General features: G+C 34.9%; 1 protein-coding gene across 1 annotated transcript in view; it reads left to right on the forward strand.

The window, feature by feature from the left end:
• Nucleotides 1-807: 807 nt before the first annotated feature.
• The window catches only part of HGF (hepatocyte growth factor), a 74,646-nt gene continuing 52,030 nt past the window's right edge, over nucleotides 808-23,423 (forward strand). Inside the window, exons 1-5 of the mRNA XM_004602142.2 lie at nucleotides 808-916; nucleotides 7,838-8,003; nucleotides 13,615-13,727; nucleotides 15,797-15,911; nucleotides 21,302-21,444. Coding sequence (XP_004602199.2) covers nucleotides 829-916; nucleotides 7,838-8,003; nucleotides 13,615-13,727; nucleotides 15,797-15,911; nucleotides 21,302-21,444 — 625 coding nt within the window. The 5' untranslated portion in view covers nucleotides 808-828. The remainder of the gene's footprint in view (nucleotides 917-7,837; nucleotides 8,004-13,614; nucleotides 13,728-15,796; nucleotides 15,912-21,301; nucleotides 21,445-23,423) is intronic.

Below are 23,423 nucleotides of genomic sequence, written 5' to 3' on the forward strand. Positions count from 1 at the left end.
GCTACTCTGAGCCAAGAGGGCAGGGGCAATTTTCCCACCTGATACTGTGGGTGCTTCGGTTTTGCTTGTTTGTTTTCACCCCACCATACCACACCCCTTTCTTACCTAACCGCTTTCTCTCTGGGGCAGGACCAGCCTGCGCTCTGCTTCCTCACGGGTCTCCCTCCTCCCTCCCAGTCTCGGACACCCCAGGGAACCCGTGTCAGTGTTTTGAATCCCTAGATTGCTCCAGGCAGTGAAACTAGACAGAGTCAGGAGCAGAGGCACTTTGGACCGCAGGCAGCTCTCTGCTTTCTTCTTCTGCGGCTTCCCCTTCCTCTTTTCCCAAAGAGATGTGTAAACACATGTATTTTCCTGTTTGAATTGAGCGACTTGGTCCTCTGCCTGTGCCTTGATTTAGCTATTGGGCTGAGCCTTGCTCCTCCCTTCCCTACTCGGAAAGGAGCCACTGGGATCTGGAGCTCGAGCTTCCAAATTGAGGCTGGCCCCAGGCCAGGTGACCTTTTCTTTGTAAGTTTCTTTCCTAATGGGGGGGGGGGGGGAGGAGGGAGGAGAGCTGGGATCAGTTTGGTGGTGTTGGGGGGTGGGGGGCAGGGGAGAGCGGAGGGGGGGGTGGTGGTGGAAGAGAGTGGAGGGCTGTTGTTAAACAGTTTCTTACCGTAAGAGGGAGTTCAGACCTAGATCTTTCCAGTTAATCACACAACAAACTTAGCTCATCGCAATAAAAAGCAGCTCAGAGCCGACCGGCTCTTTAGGCACTGAGTCGGAACCGGATTCTTTCAGCAGGCATCTTCTCCAGGGGAATCCGCCAGCAAGTCCAGCAACACCATGTGGGTGACCAAACTTCTGCCAGCCCTGCTGCTGCAGCACGTCCTCCTCCATCTCCTCCTGCTCCCCATCGCCATCCCCTATGCAGGTTAGTTTTCTCTTCTTCACTCTTACTCTTTTCCCTCTCTTGCCTCTTCGCGACAAGCTCTGTTTGCTCTATTGCCAGCATCTTTTCTTAACTCATAGGAACTCTGTGTGTGTGTGCGTGTGTGTATTAAAAACTTCTTGTGTTTTCACATTCTTTATTGCTTTTTTTTTTCTGTTTGGAAAAGCACAAGAAATGATAATTCACATCTCCTCGTTTATCTTCCAACCCCCCAGCACCCGGCCCCAGCCGGGCTGCCAGAGCCTAATGGTTGTGGACTAAGGGCTCTAGGAATGAAGTGCTGACACTGGCTGGGACTTTGCTGCTTAAGACAAGTTTCACGCTGAACAGAGAGGGTCCGTTCTGAAGAGGGAAGGATGATGGTCAGTAGAGTAGGGTCTAACTTTTTTTTTTTTCCCTGAGGCCAATTTTCCATGACCATCTACTGCCCCACATCACTCAGCATTGAGAGCCGGATTCTGACTTTATTTACAGGTTTTTGTTTGGGGAAGGCAGCCAGTACCCTGTGCATAGGCAGATTGTAAAAATGAAAGAGAAATCCTCTCTTCTGAAAGCTCTTTCCTTCTGAGTATGGATTCCTGCCCTTTGGAAACAGTAGTGCAAGAGACGCAAGGACTGTCTGAATCACGCTGCAGAGCTGCTTCTTTGAGTCGTTGACTACACTCCTGAATTTCCAGGCTAGGTGAGGGTGCTGTGGGAGTTCACATTGCCTGGAAGTTTAGACATTTCACTTGCCACTTTGGGAAGTTTTCTGTGGTTATCGGGGTAAGAGGAAACATCTGTATTTGGTGGTATTATCATAGTAGTGGCTGGGATGCCAGTGGGAGAAGGTAGTAAGCAGCATTCCCAGGCACAGGGGAGTAAAAGAATGGAACAAATGCCCAGATGTTCAGAATGAAACTAATGCCCAGATGGCTAGACATGACCCTCTGGTAATATGGACTGGAGAGTGGTTGTATATTTTGAGATCAGTTAAATATGAAGTTCAAACTTTCTGACAGAATGCAAAGTTTGCAGTCTTCTTTGCTCAGTGACAAGAAATCTGATACCAACTACCTGGCTTTCTTCTGTTTTATGAAGTTGCCTTTTGGGAAAGACAATACTGAGTGAGAAGGGTCCATTTGAACATTTTTAGTTAAGATTGCTGAAGAGGTAAAAGGAAGTTGATACAGATCAACAATTATTATTGTGCTGGATGTGTTACATTAAAACGGAAACTTCTAAGACATTTTTTGGTTTAAGGAATTTTTGAGCATAGATTGAAATCATTCAATGTTTTGAAGATTTCCTAGTTTAAAGATTAAAGTGCCACTGGGGTGAAGTAGAATACTGTTATCTGAAATCATCTGTGTCAATGCAAGGGGAACACGGTGTAGAAAACCCAAACAGTAGATCTTCTATAGACAGTGTCTATTTGTTTTTGGCATGCATTATGAAATTTTGGCAGGAGATATACATTTGTAATTATATTTCACTTTGGCTAATGTTGAAATGACTGCGTTTCCTGAGTATAGGGAGAATGCAGCCCAAGAGTGTACTGGCAGGGAAGGAAAAGCCAATTGGGAGTTAGAGAAATGTTGTGATTAATTCTTGAAGTGAATAAAGTTAAAATTGTCATCAGAAAAGGCTCTACCTTTGGTGGCAAATTTATGTGGATACTTTATTTTTTAACTAAGGCAAATGGAAGACATGGATAGCTCTCTTAAAACATACAAGAAAGGGATTTTATTTTTTATATTATCTAGTACTGACTGTTTAAAGAGTTTACTTGTTTTGGTTATACTTTTTGATATATTTGATGAATCTCTGTGTTTGTACACAATGTAAAATAAGATAATATTAGAAAAATAGATGGATATTATAATGAGATGAAATGAGCTATTTACATTATGGAGATGTAGCACTTAAAACTTTTCTAAGAAATATTCAGTATTCTGAACTTAAGCCAACTTTGTAGGAGTTGGTCTACATTGTTTACATTCTGTCCACTCCTACCTATACTAAAAAAAAAAAGTTTAAATCTGTTTAACAAAAATAGCATTAATTGAGCACCTAATTTCTAAAATCACATAGTTGATATGAGAATGAACAAATAAATAAACCTATATACTAGGATTTGACAAACACATGCTAGGAGCAAGTATTTTAAAAAAGATTTTTTTGGTAGTAACATGGGCATTATTGAACTCATCTTGCATGAAGACACCAAGGTTAAGGTCCTTAATTATATTTTTTTATCCCTAATTAAGATATATAGCTGAGTGTATATATATATATATATATATAATCATCATGATGATATACACACACACATACACTATTTTACCAGAACCAAAAAAATTAACTGTAACTTTACAACTTTTGCCAAATCCTTTAAGAAAACCACTGCAGTTAGGGATGCTTTAATGCTATGAGAGTTCATTTCTAGCTGAAAGGATTAAACAAAGTTTAACCCGCTATTCAGGTCAAATACAAAAAGATGAGTAGTACAATTGTCAGAATCAAAGTCAACTAGCTGACCACAAACTGACCAAAGACATAGATTTTAAAAAACAAAGTAAATTAAAAAAAAACAAGTAATCTTGTAAGGCTGGTGTATGGGGTACAATGAGGGAGAACAGTATAACTTGTGATGGGAAAGGTAGGGCAGAGTAACATGCACACATTTGAGGGTCATACTAGAACCTGTGATCTCTATACAGATCACCAAGGGCAACTACTGAAGCTTTTGAGTTGGCAGGATACAAGACTGAATGGGCACTTCATTATGTCTCTTTTGGTGTCTGTATGGAAGAAGACATGAAGACAGAGACTGAAAGACTAGACCAGGATTGGTGTTTACAAAAGATAAATATTAAAAAAGTTAATTGAATGAAGGAGGGAAATATTAGGAATGAGCCCTAATCTCACACTCAATCTCCTTTGGGTGGCATTTTTTATGTTGCTTCTTATTGTTATGCTTCTCAGACCAACATTTGATTAAAATATAATATGATTCCTTTTCTTGACATCTTTATTTGTGATATTATTGTCTTTCCTAAAGGAGAGTAGATGACAGTCCATTTGTGAAATCCAAATCCCAGCTAATAACAGCAATGAACATTTGGACTTGTATTTATGATTCTTGTCTTAGGGAAATTTAAAACCTCCAGTCACAACTATTCTCTTCTCTTAATTATTTGTATACTTTCATCTTAACATCTTGTTGCTTCAAACTGTTAATCACTCACGAATCATGTAGGTAGGTCTCAGAGTATGTGGAGCCAGATTCCTGCTTCTTTCCACACCCTGCAAATCCTTTCCTTGCATGATTTTCCTTTGAAGTCCATGGTTAGTTCATGCAAAGAAGAAAATATATGAGGTACTGAGAGAAATGAGTGTGAGGCGGGGTGGGGAGGAGGAGGGACCAGAGGGAGAAATGTGTCTTTCTTCAAGCACCTTGGTACATTTGACCCTGCTTTCTGTTTGTAGATTTTCTTAAAGATTCTAATGATTTCAGTGCTAATACAAAGAGCTTCAGGTTCTTCAGAAAATACAGCCTCCAGAATGTTGTTTTTTTTTTTTTTTAATCATACGAGGAAGGGGGAAAGAGTTGCATTTTAAAGTAAAGAAAACATGACAAAGTTGCAGTGATCTCTCACCCTTTGATGTCCCTTCAAAATTTTCTTGATAAACAGTCATGCACAAAAAATAGTAGGGAAAAATATGATCCAAAGATATTGCTGAGTTTCCGTCCAAATTAAGTTGGTCTTTTTTTACTGTTTTCAGTAAAACAAGCATCAGTTGTTAATGCATATGGAAGAGAAAATTGAAGCTATTTTCAGCAAAATAACTTTATTTTCACATTTTTTTAAACTACTTCTGTTTTGAATTTTTCTTTTATTGAAGAACAAATGAATCATATACATGTGTGGATTACATAATGTACAACTAGCTTGAGTTTCACATTTTGGAATAATCAGTCAGTGAGCTAGTAGGAATGACTGAATTACAAGGGAAAGCTTCTAAGTCATGAGAAAGAAATAGTGAAAGGAGAATCTTGGTATCTGGTTCCTGTTGCCTCTGTTAGCCTAAGTGCCAGACAAACTCCTATTTATTATCTAGTAAATGGGAACCATAGATTTCTTTGTTTTTCAGAATGCTTTTTGGTCTTTAGGTGAAAGATTGTGATGGAAAAAAATTTCAGACAATAAGAGTAGAAGGTTTTAAGAGGTATAACCACACATCAACACATTTCAATCAAACAACTAAGGATCTCTATAATTAAATATACCCAATAACCCCGCAGAGAATGCTTTTCACTAAAATAGACCTCAGTTCAGGGGATTTTTATTGCATGGGATTGGGAATAGAAACCAGGGTACTTTACTTGATATTATCATTAGTAAAATGCATATATGATTTTAAGATTTGCTTAGACCTTTGAATTTGATTCTTATGCTCATCTCTCACACTTAGACTAATAACAAATACATTATATATCAGGCCACTTGCAATAGTAGTTTTCAGTTAATATATTTTGAGATATATATTGTACATTGTATATATTACATGTCACATATATGACTGACATGTAAACACACATATAGCATGCATATATAAATGACATGATGATATATAAATATAGATACATTTCTATTTTGGCAGGAAGTCTTTTTTAGTAGATTTTCTGCATCCATTAGTTTCTGTTTGTTTCTAAGATGATTATAACTTTCACAGATGTTCAATTGATTGTTTTGCATTAATTACATTATGTAATTACATTACACAGTATTTAGAAACTAGTGCATTAAGCTTAAAAAAAGGACTGGGGTGATAGTACAGCAGGAAAGGCTCTTGCCTTGCACTTGGCTGAACCAGGTTCTATTCCTGGCACTCTCTATGATTCATCTGAGCACTTCTAGAAATGATCCCTGAGGTCAGAGAGAGGTGTAAGCCTTGAGCACCTCTGGGTGTGTTTCCCCCCAAAAATAAAAGGAGAGACACTTACTAGAGAAATTTGACTCCTATTCACATGGATCTATGACTAAAAGCAAAAATTCAAAAGAAATGTCACATTGAATGACTTCTTATGCCAGCGATTATAGGATGACATTTTGCAACCAAAACTTTGTATATTCATAACATTTGATATCAGATTGACTTCCAAACATTTACTTAATAATATATTGAGAACTAAAATTCCTTAATTTCAAACAGAAGATAAATTTTATTAAGTCATTGGAATATTAGCATTTTAGGTAATTAAAGTCACTTGACAAATCAATGATAATGACCACATTGTCTGCCAACATTATTCAAGGCATTTGATTCACACCTAGTAAATAACAAGTTGATAGATTATTCGCACAATTGTGGTTCTATATTACATTTCTGTTTTGTAAATTATATCTGTCCTTCCAGAACCATTCTATTTTGTTACATAAAAAAGTTAAAAATGAAAGCATTTTATAGATCTTTTAATACCAATCTTCGAGGAATTGTGCTCTGGAGTTTTACAGAGAACCAGAAATTTTAAGGACTTCATGTTTTGCCTTAATGTTGTTGACTTCAGGTTAGGGTAGACATTAATGAGTAGATGCTTATGTTGAATAAATCAGGTAGAGTCAGTGGTTACTGACAAACAGATAATGTGATGCCATTACTCTACTTGACATATTTCTGAAACTTTTGTCCTTTTATTCCCTCTTTTCTTGACACATCTCACTACATATTGGACCGTCACATTCTTTTCTATAATCCAGTCCTCTACCAATACTGCTAGAAACCAATCATTAGATAGTATTTATAAACCATATTCTTACATACTTCTTTAGAGATTCTTAAAAAAAGATGGCATCATAATTAAGAGTGGCAGTTCTGAAGCTTGGTATTTGGGTTTTGAATCGGATGTTGAGTCCATTTTCCGCTTCGTAGAAAAATACCACTGTTTTAGTTATAGGGGCGTTTAAAAGAATTGTCTGGCAGAAGAACAATACAGTTCTGTTCACTGTTACTGCCCAAGAATTGAAATCTCTTAAGCATTTTGATTCTCATTGTGAAGAGGATGGTCATTGTTAGAAACTGTGGAATTTCAGTTAAATTTATTGTAAAGTAGCAAGGGTTGTTTTTACTCTACAGTTATCCGTAAGATTAAGGCATTTAGGATGTTTTAGTTCTGTTCTCAAGGTCTTAAAAGGAGATATTGTGCTATCTAGAGGCCTTGTAGAATACTTTCATGAAGAAAAATGATATTGCTACATTAAAGGATGAAATTTAACAAACATTTGAGTTAAGAGCATTTGGCTTGATTTCAAGACAAATAGTACAGTGATACTAAGAAATAGTGCTCAAAAGCACAGAAAACATTTTTGTAGCAAGTTAGAAGGGCTAAAGTATGAACCAAATGGATTGCTTTACAGAACAGTTCAGAAGCATTAATCTGGTACCATTTTTAGTGAGAATTTTCTCATCTATCATTGAACTAACTTATCTAATTTTATTATAATTTACAAGAAGATTTAAGTGTAGCAGGAAATGAAAAATTTAATTACAAACCATAGTATGATATGTCCTGGTACATACTTTCATATATTTGGAGAATATCCTATCATTAACTCTTAGAGTGAACTGGGTCCTAATTTTTAAATCATCTTTCATTTGAAAGAATGTAGCAGAGTGACTCTACATGACAAGTTATTAGTTTTTGCCTAATTAGAATATCCTTCTCTTGTTCTTAACTATCTAACTATAATTCCCAGCCTCACTACATCATCACTACACCATCAACCCCTGAGGTACAGTATGTCATTAGATAGTTTTTTTTAGATGATTCTTTGGAACACACACACACACACATACACACACATATATAATATGCTTGAAAAGTGTTCCCTCTTATTTTCATTATTTATTTATTATTAGAAGGACAGAAGAAAAGAAGAAACACACTTCATGAATTCAAAAAGTCAGCCAAAACTACTTTAGTTAAAGAAGACCCATTACTGAAGATAAAAACCAAGAAACTGAGTTCTCCAGACCTTTGTGCCAATAGATGTATTAGGAATAAAGGACTTCCATTCACCTGCAAGTAAGTTGTTCTATTATATTCTTTATTTTTTCAAATATTGCTTGAATTCACCATCATTATGTATTATTTTTAATTCAGTTTAAATTACTCTTAATATGATAAACTTGATGTAATATTTTACTGATTGCAATAAAAGGCTGACTTTTCTCTCTAGTATTTTGTATTGCTCTTCTCGAACTTATTTTTTTTTTCTTTGCAAGAGGAGTCTAGGAATTTTTCAGAATATAAATTGGGGAACAGCCAAAATTTACTGCAACCTATATCACTATCATTAGGGATTCAAATAAAAGGTGTTGAGAGAATTATATAAAAAGCTAGTGGATTGTGTCAGCATCAGAGATTGTTTAAAAGAAGGTAGGGGGAAGTGATGATAAAGTTTCAGGTGAAATGTGAAGGAGTAATTTTAAGAAGCATGAGAGGGGACTCTGCTTGCAAGCCTTCTTATCTCTTCAAAGTCCCTATGGGGTTCACATTGAAGAATGCCTTTAGTTCGCCATCTGAATATTCTTCTAAACTGACAGAAGAAAATGTATTTTCTCCGCCATAAAGTCTCTCCAGAAACTTCTTCCCTCACTTTCAACTATTTCCCCCCTTCTTTCATTCACTCCCCTTTTTATGTTAAACATGATTGTATGACTTGGTATAATTTTTAAATGCTGCTATATTATATTTGGGTAGTAACACATGATGTGAATACAAATTTTAGTAATGCCCTGGGACTGAGGAGGAAAGATCAGAATCAGAAAAGGTCTTCATAGGATTTGGGGAGAGGAAAGACTATCTCCCTTTTATTTGTTTACAGTTCCATTGGTACATTGGTAGTCTTTTTATAGTCACACTGCCATTTTCAGGGAAATGTTTCCTGGCAAATGAAGTTGGGGAATAGCCTTTGCATGTATATCCCTACAATAATTTTGTTTCTTTCCCTGTCTTTCATATAAAATGGATAGAGATTGTTAAAAAATAAATTAGAGAAAAATAATCCTGTTATCTCAACTGTGTTGATGTTTTGAGATTTCTTCTTGAAACTGAATAGTTGGATTTATTGAAATGTCTCTTTAGTATTTTTTTTTCTTTTTGGGTCACACCTGGTGATGCTCAGGGGTTACTCCTGACTCTGCACTCAGGAATTACTCCTGGCTGTGCTCAAGGGACCATATGGGATGCTGGGAATTGAACCCAGGTCGACCGCATGCAGGGCAAATGCCCTACCTGCTGTGCTATTCCTCCAGCCCCTCTCCTTTGGTATTGAAGTGTGGGGCAAAAGGGAATAGGAGAACCAAATCTTGTCCTTAATACCCCTGATTTCCAGGGTCTGGTGGGGGATTTCCAAGAAGTGGACACCCCTGGTGTTACTCAGATTAGAGCCCCAGGATATGGTGCTGCTTGTGCCCTGCAGTGCTAGGGTCACTAGGGCCATCTCCAGGGACCACTATGGCCACCTCATGGATAATAGGCTAAGATGCTTGGGTGGACATACAGTGCTTGGGATCAAACCCCTATAATATACCCCTGCTTCCTGTTACTTTATATTTAACTTTCAATGTCAACACATGCCTGAATCACCTTAGCTCTCACATTAGTCTAATTCTTAGAATTAAAAAAAAAGTTATCCTTTTGAATTATATTTTGCTGTTTTCTTTTGTTTTTGGTTTGTTTTGATATTTTGGACCACACCCAGTTTAAACCTGGCTCTGTGTTTAGAAAATTTTCCTGGCGGTCTTCAGAGGACCTATGGGATGCTGGAATTTAATCTGGGCTGGCTGCATGAAATGCGAGTGCCTTAATTGGTATATTTCTCCAGGCCTTCTTTTGTGTTATTTAGGAGATACTAAAATAGTGTTTCTGTACTTATTATACATGTAACTCAATCAATACATTTTTGAGTATCTCATGGGTATAATTTATTATACTTCCATGCCATAATTGCTTGTTATTTTTAGTCTCCAAATTTATGACAACCTGTGCTGTAAAACACATGTTAATAATGCATAAATAAAGGCAATGATCTTTTACCCAGAAATGGAGTCATTTTCCTTTGTCTGTCCCAAGTACATATACAAATGTACTTGAAATCAATAAAAATATTAGTTATGCAGAATTGAAGGTATATACTATAATACTCTAAAATTAGCTTATCAATGAATTAAAGGACCTTTTGCTGATTTGTTTTTTATTAGAATTATTAAAATAAGAATTATTAAAAAATAATGGCAAATTATAAAAATGCTTAGAAAAGAACAATAAAACTGTGAAAACTTCTGTAATTTAGAGAGCATGAGATGCAATATTCTCACTGTTTTTCTTGATAAGGTATCAATAATATTGATTTTACAGAGATTGAAACTCATTGCTGGGTAAGAAACCTGAATCTCTGATTCTCTAAGCTCCTCCAGAATTGTTAATTTACAAATTGACTCAAGGACAGAAAATAAAGAGACTTTTCCTTTTTAGTAGTAACTGAGTACTGGTATTGGAATTGCCACCATACCATAAACAACAAGATAACTAGACAAAATAAATGTTTGAAAAGAAGATTATAAGATAAAGACTCAAAGTAAAACTTAAAAGAAGATGCAGCTTATGGAGTTTGATGGCTTAAATCCAGTTCATATAGATATAAGGGAGTACTTTGCTGAGAGGTTTTGACTTTGTGATGGAATGAGAGTAAAAGGTGAATGGAATCAGCATACTGAAAATCTTGTCACCCACATTTCAGATGGAATCACCTTTGTATTCACAGAGACAGATTGTATACTCTTGATTGGGCTTAGAAGTCATTTGCAAGGCAAATTTCTATGAAAACCATATTGTTTATAGAAAAATAGTATATATGTATGGTAATACTTAATTTTAATATAAAGATAACTGGCAGCTTATCTTCCGTACCTTAAAATTTCTTTTAAGATATATTTAATTTTTATCTTATATATATTCATTTTAAATTCTTATGGTTTTATTAGAATCCTCTCCGATACCCAGTAATAAGAAAATAAGGAATTTAAATTTTTTTGAAAAATTTTTAAATTTTTTAAATTAAATTAAATTAATTTATTTATTTATTTTGCTTTTTGGGTCGCACCTGCCGATGCACAGGGATTACTCTTGGCTGTGCACTCAGGAACCACCCCGGGCGGTGCTCAGGGGACTATATGGGATGCTGGGATTCAAACCCAGGTCGGCTGCGTGCAAGGCGAAAGCCCTACCCGCTGTGCTATCACTCCAGCCCCTTATTTTATTTTTTAATAAGTGAGTCACCATGAGGGTTCAGTTACAAATTTACCCATCTTCGTCCTGTGTTTCCCTCATACAATGTTCGAGAACCCATCCCTCCACCAGTGTCCATTCTCCATCACCAATGAACCCATATCCCTCCCACCCTCCACTCCCATCCCCCACCCCTGGAATTTAACTTTCTACATATGATTACAGTTCACAAAAAAAATTAAAGCCTATTATTAGTTATTTCTATTTTATCTAGAATTCTGTCTTAGCCACTAAAATATATCTTGATGACTTGTTCTTGATGTTTAAAGGATAATTCATAAATAAATATTTCAAAGTATATCAATGAAGCACAAAGTTTATGAATCTAAGATTTAAAATTATTTGGGTATAGAATAAAGTGTACTACATGAACAATATAATTGGTCAAATATTAAGAATAATTTGGTAATATTTTTAAGTACTTCTTTTATAAATCTAATTTTCCCTAAAATTTATTTGAAGTTTGTTAAAATACTAAGAATTTTAATCAAAAAAACCCTAAAATTACATGAGAATTGTATTTTTGAAATATAATTTATGGAATGGAAGAAAAAGTTCTTACCATAGCAAATGTATTCTTTTTAAAATGATATACTTATAATAGATTTACATTGTCATTAGCATGGGCATAGTAAAAGGTGTTTAAATACTATTTTTAATGTAATTAATACAGCTTAGACTTCTAATGTCACTACTTCTACAGTAAGAAATGGTAACATTTAGTACATTGAAAATTTTTTATGTACTTTACTGTTCTTAGTTTATAGATTTGTGTTTCTATCAGCCTGTTTGGAAAGACTTCTTTTTAGTGAAAAAAATACTATATACTAATTTTGTATAGGAATGATAATTGGAAAATTGATATATTAGTAATTTTCTTTGATACATAAAATGCATATTTCAATTCAGGTTTATTTACTTTTTTGTTTTTTGGGCCACATCTAGCACGGTGCAGAGCTTATTCTTGGCTCTGCGCTTGTGTGGGATCATATGAGGTGCTAGGAAGCAAACCCAAGATGGCCAGAGTGCAAGGGTAGCACCTCACCCACTATACTATGTATTCTGCCCTCATTTTAGGTTTTAATAGATATTAGCTATTGATAACTTTAAAATTAAAGCTATTAATTTGCTTGTATAATGCAATTATGCAAGGAAATCTAATTTTGTTGGCATTGACTTAAATAATAATTCTACAATAACAGTAAGTCTCACAATGAGAGACATTATTGGTGCCCGCTGGAACAAATATTTTGCAAGACTGTCATAGTAATATTTTGGGGGGCGGGGACACAGTTTTGGGTCACACCCTTCAGTACTCACACTTACTCCTGAATCTGTGCTCTGGGATCACTCCTGATAGTACTTGTGCGACCAAATAATGGTGCTGGGGATCACATCAAGGTTTACTATGTGCAAGGCAAATGCCTTTACCTCTACACTACCTCTCCAGCCCATGTCATAGTTTCAAAGTTTTATAACTCCACAAAATAGGATATTATATGCAATTTTGTTTTGGGACCACATCCACTGGTGTTTGGGGGTTACTCATAGCTATGCACTCGGGAATCATTCCTGGAGGCTCTCAGGGACCATATGGGATGCCAGGGATCAAACCCAGGTGGTCCTGTGAAAAGCAAGCACCCTACCCACTATAATATTGCTCTGGGCCCGTATGCAAATTTTCATTTCAGACCTTAATTTCATATGAGTATCTCCTAAGGAGTTGATTTTTCTAATGCACTTTTAGACATGTTATTTTAGAATGTTCTTTATACTGTTATAAAGTTTGGAGATTAATAATTGGATTCAAATATAATCAGTTGTATGTAATCACAAAACCTGCCAAGTTTCTGGGTACTTAAAAATAACTGAAATCTTCAGATACAATCCAAGTGGCTGAGCTATTTATTGATTTTGCTAGTCTAAGCCCTCTTCAATTATTTAGAATCACATAAGAACAAGAACATTCTAAATAGCATTTGATGCAATATTTAAAAGAGATCTACAATCTTATTTTTTCTTATTTTTCCATAAATTGTAGTTGCAGATATCATATGTGTTTTTAGTATGTGTATATTTATTTATTTAAAATATATATATTCCACTCATTTTATTTTTGGTTGCATACTTTGTGGTTCTCAGGGACTATTCCCAGTGAGGTGCCCAGCTGTTACAACTGACGGTGGGTAGGGGGACCAAGTGTTGACTGGGTTAGAGCCCAGGCCTCCCGCATTCAAAACATGTGCACTAGTCCTCAAGTTATCTCCCTGGCTCTGTAGGACCAGTTTTCAAAGAACTGTTTAAATAGTATTATTCCTTCTTTTCATTCAGATATTTTTTTCAGGGCTTTTGTTTTTGATAAAACAAGAAAACGATGCCTCTGGTTCCCTTTCAATAGCATGTCAAGTGGAGTGAAAAAAGTGTTTGGCCATGAATTCGACCTCTATGAAAACAAAGGTAACTTATCTCCAAGTATGTCATAGTAGTAACTTGGAAAATATATGTAATCTCCTGCCATACTGTCCTTTCCTATGATTTCCTATATATCCTGCCTGAATTTGTTATGTGGACACTCCTTACATTAAGAAAGACGGCATAAAAGTCCTGACTTATTTAATATTTTTTTGTTTTGGGGCCACACTGAGCAGTGCTCAGGGGTTATTCTTGGCTCTGCACTCAGGAATTACAATTGATGGGGATTAGGGAACCATATGGGATCCTGGGGATCAAACCAGGGTCTGCTGCGTTCTTGGTAAACAACTGACCTGCTGTACTGTGAAACTGGCTCCTCTTGACTTATTTGAGAATGCTGATTGAGTTGAAGTGAACTTTTCTCAAACTTTCTGGAATTAGATTACCCTTTCCCTATTCATTTCTATGGTCAGCTAAATGAAGTAATTTGTTTAGAGAATCTTATTCTGGTGTTGTCCATATTCATTTTAGAAAGCTGTGTATCCTGTTTTAGCTTAAAATAATGGCCAACTATTTGGAATAATCTGTTTCAGAGGATCTTATTCTGGTGTTTTCCATATTTGTTTTAGAAAGTTGCATATTATGTTTTAGCTCAACATACTTATATAATAGTAAATTTTATTTACTATAATATTTTATAATTAAGCAACTTTGAACAACTTTTAGTGTTGACTGCTGATAAAAAGTGAGGAAATACTGAAAAAATTGTTGGATCTATTATTAGCTCTGTTTTTAGGAATTTAAAAATACATCATTATATGAAATAGTTCTAAATTATTCTATAATAATCATGTTTATTTTAATAGTTTATTAATCATACTGTCTTATATTTAGGTATTTGACAGTATATACAGTGGTTTCATAATTAACAGATATTTAATATAAAATTAAGTCTGTTTATGCTAGAAAAATGCATATGATTTATATATATATATGAATGATAAATATTATAAGTAACTCCTAATATATGTAAGGTTACCTACAGAGTCCGGAGATGTAGCTCATTGGTTGAGAGTTTGCCTTGCGAATGAGAGGCCCTGGGTTCCAATCCAGACATTGTAAAAAAAAATAAATAAATAAAATGACAAACTGCAATCTTTTTTTTTTTTTTTGCTAGTAATTGTACTTACTACTATTTCATATGAATATATAGCTTTTGGGGAAGAGAGATCTCATTGAACTAATACATGGTTTGTATGCCAGATGGATTTAGTCCCCAATAATGTGTGGGTCCCTGAACACCCCCTGGAGCAAATCTTGAGCACAAGCCAGGAGCAACCATAGGGTACTGTCAGGTGTAGCACAAAAACCAACAAAGGAATATATAGTCTGTTGCATTTTAATAACTTTGAAAACTGTTAATTGATGTAAAATTATTATAACATATGTACGTATACAATATTATTGATATAGGAATAAATTTGTTATTTTTATAAAGGAACTTGAACTGATAATACATTTTAATTTCACTAATTAAAAATATTTTATAAAAATGCTTCATACATTTGGACAATTTTTCTGCAAAATTAAATTTGCCTGATAATTGAGTATACAGACTAATCCAAGTATATAGGCATGTAATCTCAGATATACTATTCTTAAATATATATTGACTAATCTCTGACCTATAGTTCAGTTATGCAAGTATATGCTCAAAAATAAAAACTTTTTAATAACCTTTTTTATTTGGGGATTTAGTGAAATGTATCATTTTTTTTTCTTTTTGGGTCACACCCAGTGATGCTCAGGGGTTACTCCTGGCTCACACGCTCAGTAGTTACTCCTGGCAGTGCTCAGGGAACCATATGGGATGCTGGGAATCGAACCCGGGTCGGCCGCATGCTAGGCAATCGCCCTACCCACTGTGCTATCTCTCCAGCCCCTGAAATGTATCATTTGAAAATATTAGTGAAAGCCTTGGGCAAGAAATTTTATTGTATTTTGAGGTAACATGCATTAATTACATAAAGATTTGAGTATAATTTATTTTATTTTTATTTCTTCTTTGCTATATACAGAGAGTTATAATGTTTTTCTCTACTTTCCTCTGTTAGATTATATTAGAAATTGCATCATTGGTAAAGGAGGCAGCTATAAGGGAACAGTGTCTATCACTAAGAGTGGCATCAAGTGCCAGCCCTGGAATTCCATGATACCACATGAACACAGGTAAGAACAGCATGAAGAAAAGAGGATACAGTCATTATTACGTGTGTGTTAGAAATTTCATATTAGTTTTTCAAAATAATTTCATAAATCTATAACTTAATCAACTTCGATGAATCGTTTTATTTTGTGGCTCATGTGAATTCATAACTGATCTTTAGTTTGCTTTTAGGACCATGGTGGTGATGGACTAATCCCAGGTCTGTTCTTGGGGATCACTCCTGGTGGTTCCTTAGTGGACCATTCGGGGCTAGGAATTGAACTTGAGCCTCCTAAATGCAATGTATATGCTCCAGTCTATTGAGTCATCTCTCAGAACCATGATCAATATTTAGTCAAAGATTAATTATCATTCAGATTGGCTAACTATTATGATACTTCAAATTCTAAACTTACAGATCTTGCTGAGTGTGTGAGGAGCATACTTAAAATTTTCTTAAACTTCCCTTCTTTATCTTTGAGAAAATACAACACTCAATAAACTGCAGGGGAGCATGTTCCTGGCATGCACAAGTCCTCAAGTTTGATCCCCAGGCCCACAAGTTGTCCCAACACCAACAGGTTCAAGCTTTGAACCATCATACCACCACAGCTGGGCTGAAGCTTAGCAGGAGTGGCTTCTGGCCCCTTGGAGCATTGCCTTGGATGTTGCCTTCAAATAAATAAATACAAGTAAACAATTTTACTTATCATGGAAGAGAAACATAACTATTGATTACCCATTGGAGAACTATAGCTAGAGTTTTTCAAGACTAACTTCACAAATAGTTTTAATAGGGATTAAAGTTGTTTAAAGAGTTTATTCCAGAGTGATGTGGGGACACTGTTGGAAGGTCATGGGGGATATTGGTGGTGAGTACAGAGATTTTGAACATTAATATCATAAACTTTATCACTATTCTAACAAACTTAAACATAATGAAAAAAAATGCATACAATTATTTAAAAAAAAGGAACTTGCCTTGGGATTGGAGAGATAGCATGCAGGGGGCCTTGGCTTAATCCCTGGTACAAATGAAGTACTAAGCACCTCTGGAAGTGACTCATAAGCATTGAGCCTTGAATAGCCTTGAGCTTGCTGTGTGTACCTCAAAAGCCGAAAATAAACAGTCCCTCTCCAGTTATTAAATATGTTGGAAATTTTTGTTTATCTTATAACAAGTATCTTGCTGGACAGTTACTTCATTCAATGTTCTAAAAAAGCAAATAGTAGGTGTTTATTTTTCAGTTCTGTTTTGTGATGTGAAATTGATGTACAGGAAACCTTAGTAACTTTTCAAGGTCATACATAACTAGAAGAGGCATGAAGTTTGAGTTCATCTAGTAACGCTAATATTTATACAGAGGGTCTGAAACATGTGGACAATAGTAGGACCATCTTCTGAGATGTTTACGCAGTAGGGATTTGATGACTTTTGTCTTGATGAATCTGTTTTTTTATTGCACTTCCTTAATTTGGTAGGCGTAAATATGTAGATGTATTTACTCAAAAAGAGGTGAGCTATGTCACATACAAAGAAAAGAGTTGGTTGCTCCAGATTGGGACCAAACTTCTAATCCTTTTCTAACACCAGCCAGTAAATGCTCAAATTGATCCATTTTATAATTTCAATGAGAAAAAAATATCTATCTTACTTTTCCAATGAGCGACTGCCAATTCTACATGAATAACTCTGGAACATAAAACTATCCTTATATTACCGAAACAAACAATATAATTGGTTTTGTTCTCTCCTAAGGACATGCATGATATTATTCTTTTTATAATGAAGAAAATATTTTATTTAAATAGATCTAAGATTTTCATGAACAAAGAAATTACTGCAGTCCATCTGATGCCAACAAGGAGAGTGCACTGGACTGACCCAGTAGGGGTCTTATTTCAACCTAAATTCTCTATGATTGTAATTCTCTGCTAGAGGAGTAAATGTGATCTCCCTGGGAACTGGCCTCGCAGTCTAATCAGTGATTTTACCAGCAAACATTTCCTTGTGATAGAAAGGGTTGGGGCTAAAATGTACTTGCATATTAATCATTTTTTTGGTATTAAAGGCAACCAAATTTAATTTCCCTCAATTAGATTATATTTAAATACCTATATAATAATCAAGTCCTTTTAAGATAAGACAAATTGGTCAAAAATTAACTTTATGTTAAGTGGTAAAAGGAAATGCATCTCAGTCTAGTGGAGTGATTTATTGTTGACTCCCTAAATTAAAATATTTTACAAGTGGCTTAATGGGAATATGATGATAGATGGCAAAATTAGTACAGAAGCTTAACCAGAAAATCAGGTGACCTGATATCTACATCTATATCCTTCAGTGGCTTCCTAGCATTCATTAATGAAGCAGATAATGGAACAGGTCAAGTTTCCTATGAACATAGTGTATATTAAAGTAAATGGAGGCAAAGTATACAGATCTAATTTGTACTTGAAACGAAACTTGTATGCAACTCAACTTTAAATACGTCTTCATGATCCTCTCTTACAGTCTTGTTAACAATGACACAGAACCAAAACTAGTTGGTATGTGAACATAAGTTCATGTAGAGCCTATTGAGTTGCATATGACCTATAGCAGAAAACTGTAAATGTCATTTCAATGAAAAATACAGGTGAAAATGAGCAGGGTTACTCTTCATTTTTTTGGTCGAAGTGTTATTAAAGAAAAATAAAAGTGAACACCTCAGAGAACAAAAGACAACTAGGTAGTTTGGGAAAAAATTTCCTATAGACCAAGAATGAAGAGAAGAGATATTTCAAACTGCTCTTCTTGCAGACTACAGAGGAAGGTGATATGCATTGGTGCAGAATTATGGGAAGCAACATATCCTTTCTTTTCATTTTTTTTTCATTTTATTGATTCCAGTGAGAATGCTTTATTCGTCTATCAGCCATATCTAACTTTAATTTCTATTTATCTCACTTCCTTTCTACTTGTATTTTTCTTACTAAACCTTTGATTCATTCATTACTTCTTCACAGCTTCATTTTGGCTTTACAAATCCACTGGAAAGGTATTTGTGTACATTGTGTTTTTCTGTGTATATATGTGTGTATGTATGGAGCTATTCTTTAAAACTTCATATACTTAATATGTGCTAAATTTGTTACCAAATAAATACAGAATAAGAAATCTTATGATTTACACCACTTATTTTATGCATAAAGAAGTTGAGAACTAGAAATACATAGTCTGAAGAGCTACTTTCACATACTGTTAGGCAATTCTTACAGGATAGCAATATAGAGTTTGTAATTACAAACAACTTATTTCTACCATTCCATTATGTCAAGATTTTCATAAAAAGAGTTATATTAGAATATTCTTGACTGACTTTAATAAATTCATTGGTTTTTGAAAAAATCTAAAGTAAAAATTTTGATTCTATCAGACAAAGCAGTATTTTGTTACAAACTTACTGTGAAAAGTTGTAGAAATGAGAATAATGAAATAACAAAGTTTAAACAAGGGTACAAAGAAAAATTGTTCTATAATCCAAAATAAAAGAGTGAAATTCTGAAATAAAATACTAGTGAAATAAGTGTTCTCATTTTTTATTCTGAAAACATTGTAATTATATAATGTTTATGATAGTAGTTGCCATTAAAAATGTGTGGTTGGCAGTAAATCTCTTGGAATTAACTATGTATTTTGGGCTGCAAACATATGTCTTAAAGATTTACCTCTAATATTTATCTAAACCCAAAATAAAAAATTTCATATAAAATGTTGTTTGGTAGCTAATGCATGGTCTGTTCACTTTATGTTACATCAGAAAGACAAATGGTAATTTCCTAATTACAATACTAATGGGTAAGTTAAATATTTGGATGGCATGTATTGTTACTAAGATGTTTGTAATTTACCCAAATTTTATGTGGAGCTTAGAGGAGAGTAAAACTGAAAATAAAAATTTATAGCAAAACTGAATTGAATATTGAGCCATAACCAGATTTTGAAAAACAGACAAACAAATAATAGTATTTGCAGGCCAGGGAGCTAGCTTAATGGGCAATCGGTTGGAGTGATTGCTTTGCATACAGAAATCTTTGCTTCATTCTCTGGCAACCTTTAAAAGCTGTTTTTTTTTCTGATTTGCTCGAGTGGGCACCAGTAACGTCTCCATTTTGAGTCTTATTGTTACTGTTTTTAGGCATATCGAATATACCACGGGTAGCTTGCTAGGCTCTCACTTCTTGGCCATTTGGCTAAGATCAAGTGTAGTATCAAGTGTAGTGTGTGTTTTTTACCTGATATGTTGTGGATATTCTTTTAAGCTGGTGACAGAACTATAAGTAGGATAGTGCAAGTTTCAAGTGAAGAAAATTTATTGCATGGTCTAGATAAAATCAATGACCTTCTATTATGAGAGAAGCTTTGAAGTACCAACAACTCCCAGGCATAGTCAAATATTAAAAACTTTAAAATAAATCAATTCTTTTAGTACCATGGTAAAGATTGCTAAGTAGTGGGGCTGGAGATATGGTTCAGTGGGTAGAGCACTTGTCTTGCACATGACTGTATCAGGTTGGATCCAAGTCACCCCGTGTAGACCCCAGAGCCCCACCAGGAATGACACTTGAGCACAAAGCCAAGATTAAGCCCTGAGCAGAGGGGTGTGTACTTTAACTCCAAAAAAGATTGAGTAGAATCTACTTAATTCATTGATGTTATTTTTTAAGTGTTGATTACTCTTGCATACTTTTGAACTTCTTATATGTTAACAAACATATAATTTGAACATGCTATAAATTATGATTTATGGTAAAATATTAATTATGGCAAAATCATATACAAGTAAGCAAACAATGTAAATTATTACCTGCTTGGGTTTCCAGTTAGTAAGATAAAAAGCTGTAATCTGAGGCCAGGTTTAACTCAATTCTAAGTTTTTTTTGTTATTTCACCTATCTGTGTTTCAATTATGAAGCAAAAAGGGAAACATTCTTCATGAGGAAAGAAATAAAGAAAGACATGCTTGTCTTGGATAAGCAGTATAATAGTGAGATTTCAAGGTTGATCTCTGTGTTTCTTTGGTTCTCTCCTCAGTGACCTTGCTCAATTATTTGTTGCTTTTGTGTGGAACTTTCTAATTGTGGTTCAAACTATGTTATTTAAATTCTAGAATGATTGGATCTTAGCAAATTCTCAGTCAAATCATTCTCAATGATGGTAAATAATGGGAATTCTGTTAAGTGTTTATGAAACTGAAGTATGTTCAGGATGAATGGAAATGAGAAATTTCAAGTTAGATTATGTGGAAGTCTGAAATAGAATAAAGTATTTCTCAACAATCAGGAGAAATAGACCAACTACATAGTAAACTGATAGGCCCCAAATAAGTTGCATGCTCTTATACTGTAATGATTATCATTTTAAAACTAGCTTTTTGCCTTCGAGCTATCGGGGTAAAGATCTACAGGAAAACTACTGTCGCAATCCTCGAGGGGAAGAAGGGGGACCTTGGTGTTTCACAAGCAATCCAGAGGTACGCTACGAAGTCTGTGACATTCCTCAGTGTTCAGAAGGTAAATGAACCTGAATACCGTGGGGGGGGCACTCTGCCCTCCCATTTTGTGTAGAACTGCAACTCCCTTGAAAGGTTAACAAAAACTAATCACAATAAATATGCTGTTCATTCAAATGCAACTATAGATACTTATTGGAACATTTTTACTTGATGTTTTGGAAACTATCATCAGATTAATGCAAAATGAGGAGCGAATTATCAGTCTGAACTGCCAATAGAGCTTGAGGCATCCCTGGGGGAAAGAGTAAATGTTTGGGTTCCTCCTCCACTGTCCTGAACTCAGATACCTCAAAATCTGCTCCATGCAGTACCCAAAGGAGCCAAATGAAATGTAGCCTTTTGTGAGTAATGTGAATTCCATTCATCCAACACATGCTTCGGCAGAAATTTTTGTCAAATCTATTCTGAGGAGGTGTGGCAAGGGTCTAAGGATCCTGAAGAAAACTCAAAAGTTGGGAACTAGATACCTACCTCAGTGTGTTTGGGTGAAAATGCAACTAAAACTAACTTGGATGCATGGCCTGGAACTGAATACCCTTTAGATCAGTATCTGAAGAGATAAAAGCAGCTGTAGATCCTAACTTGCTTTAAAGGAAACATCCATGTCTGTTTCACATCCTTGCACAGCATAAACGGGCATTCCCCTTGCTTTTGCTGTGCATGACTTCTAATCAAGATGGAAGAGAAGTAACCATTTCTGCATTGTGTGCAGTTTTAGTGTTCTGAGATATCTGGCTACTGAATAGTCTGGCTTTTAAATTCCCTCAGAAACTAAAATTCTCAAAGCCAAATGAAACAATGATTTAATTCTAATAAAAATTTTAATAGTATTTTGAAGTACTTGGGGGTCGGGAAGGCCACTGGAATGTTGCCCAAGGTTTGTACTAAGATTTCTTACCTGTGTGTTATTAATGATATATTTTTGGAAACACTTTCTTTCACAACATTCATTGACTGTCAGGTTGATATTGATCACATAAACAGAGCCATTGTCAGCTAATTGTCACAGAGAAGGTGAATTTGTTTTCTGTTGTTAGTTAATTTAAACTTCTTGACTTCATGTGCGAGAGCCAGCATCATGTGTTTGTAAATTCTTACTTTCCATTTCTTATCATAATCTGTTTGCTATTAAGTTCTTCATTGTTTTTCTCTTCTTTTAAAAATAATAAACTGATCTGTGATAACATTATGAACAAGTCTGTTTTGTATGAATAAGTCTATAATTAATGCTTGTCTTGAATTTGCACACTGAAAAATAAAAACCCTCATTTTAAGGAATTCCCCCTTATCACAGTGTTTTAGAAGTTGAAAGCCATTTGTTTGAACTGATAAAGTTTTCAAGGGCAAGTAACTTGGTCAAACTTTACAGTGTCACCTATTTGTGTGAAAATGTTCTTTTAAAAAACCCTGCTTTATAAGAATAGTCTTCATCAAAATACAATTACACAGATCAGAACTGATAGGCAATGTAGAATAAACATTCTAGGGAAAAAAAAGTAATTAGAAGCATCCTACTTCTAGTTATTCTCATTTCATTAGAATGTACATCTTTAATATCCTCTAATAATTTGAGGTCATCACACTCACTTAGATCAGGGCATTGCTTATTAATATTAATGGCACATGATGTTACTGGTCACCATGGAACTACTAAAGGTTACAGATATGTTCTTTCTGGAAACAATTAAAGGTCTGACAGTAGAATAACCTCCTGTGAGAGAAGTGAACCAGCACCTGCCCCCGAGGGTAAACATTATGTGTAGTGTGAATGGAGCTGTAATATTTAAATTCATGTTCAAATGAATGATGCCTTAAACAGGATCTTAAGGGAAAGAATATAAAACACAAAGCATTGCTGGTACATTCAATGGAGAAACAGAGCTCTAAAGAAAATGATAATACATAACATACAAATTAATATAAATTCCTATTAATGTATAGGAGGGAAATTTCATAATTCAGCATGGTGAATGATAA

Source organism: Sorex araneus, chromosome 1 (assembly GCF_027595985.1).
Source record: "Sorex araneus isolate mSorAra2 chromosome 1, mSorAra2.pri, whole genome shotgun sequence".
NCBI classification, from domain to species: Eukaryota; Metazoa; Chordata; class Mammalia; order Eulipotyphla; family Soricidae; genus Sorex; species Sorex araneus.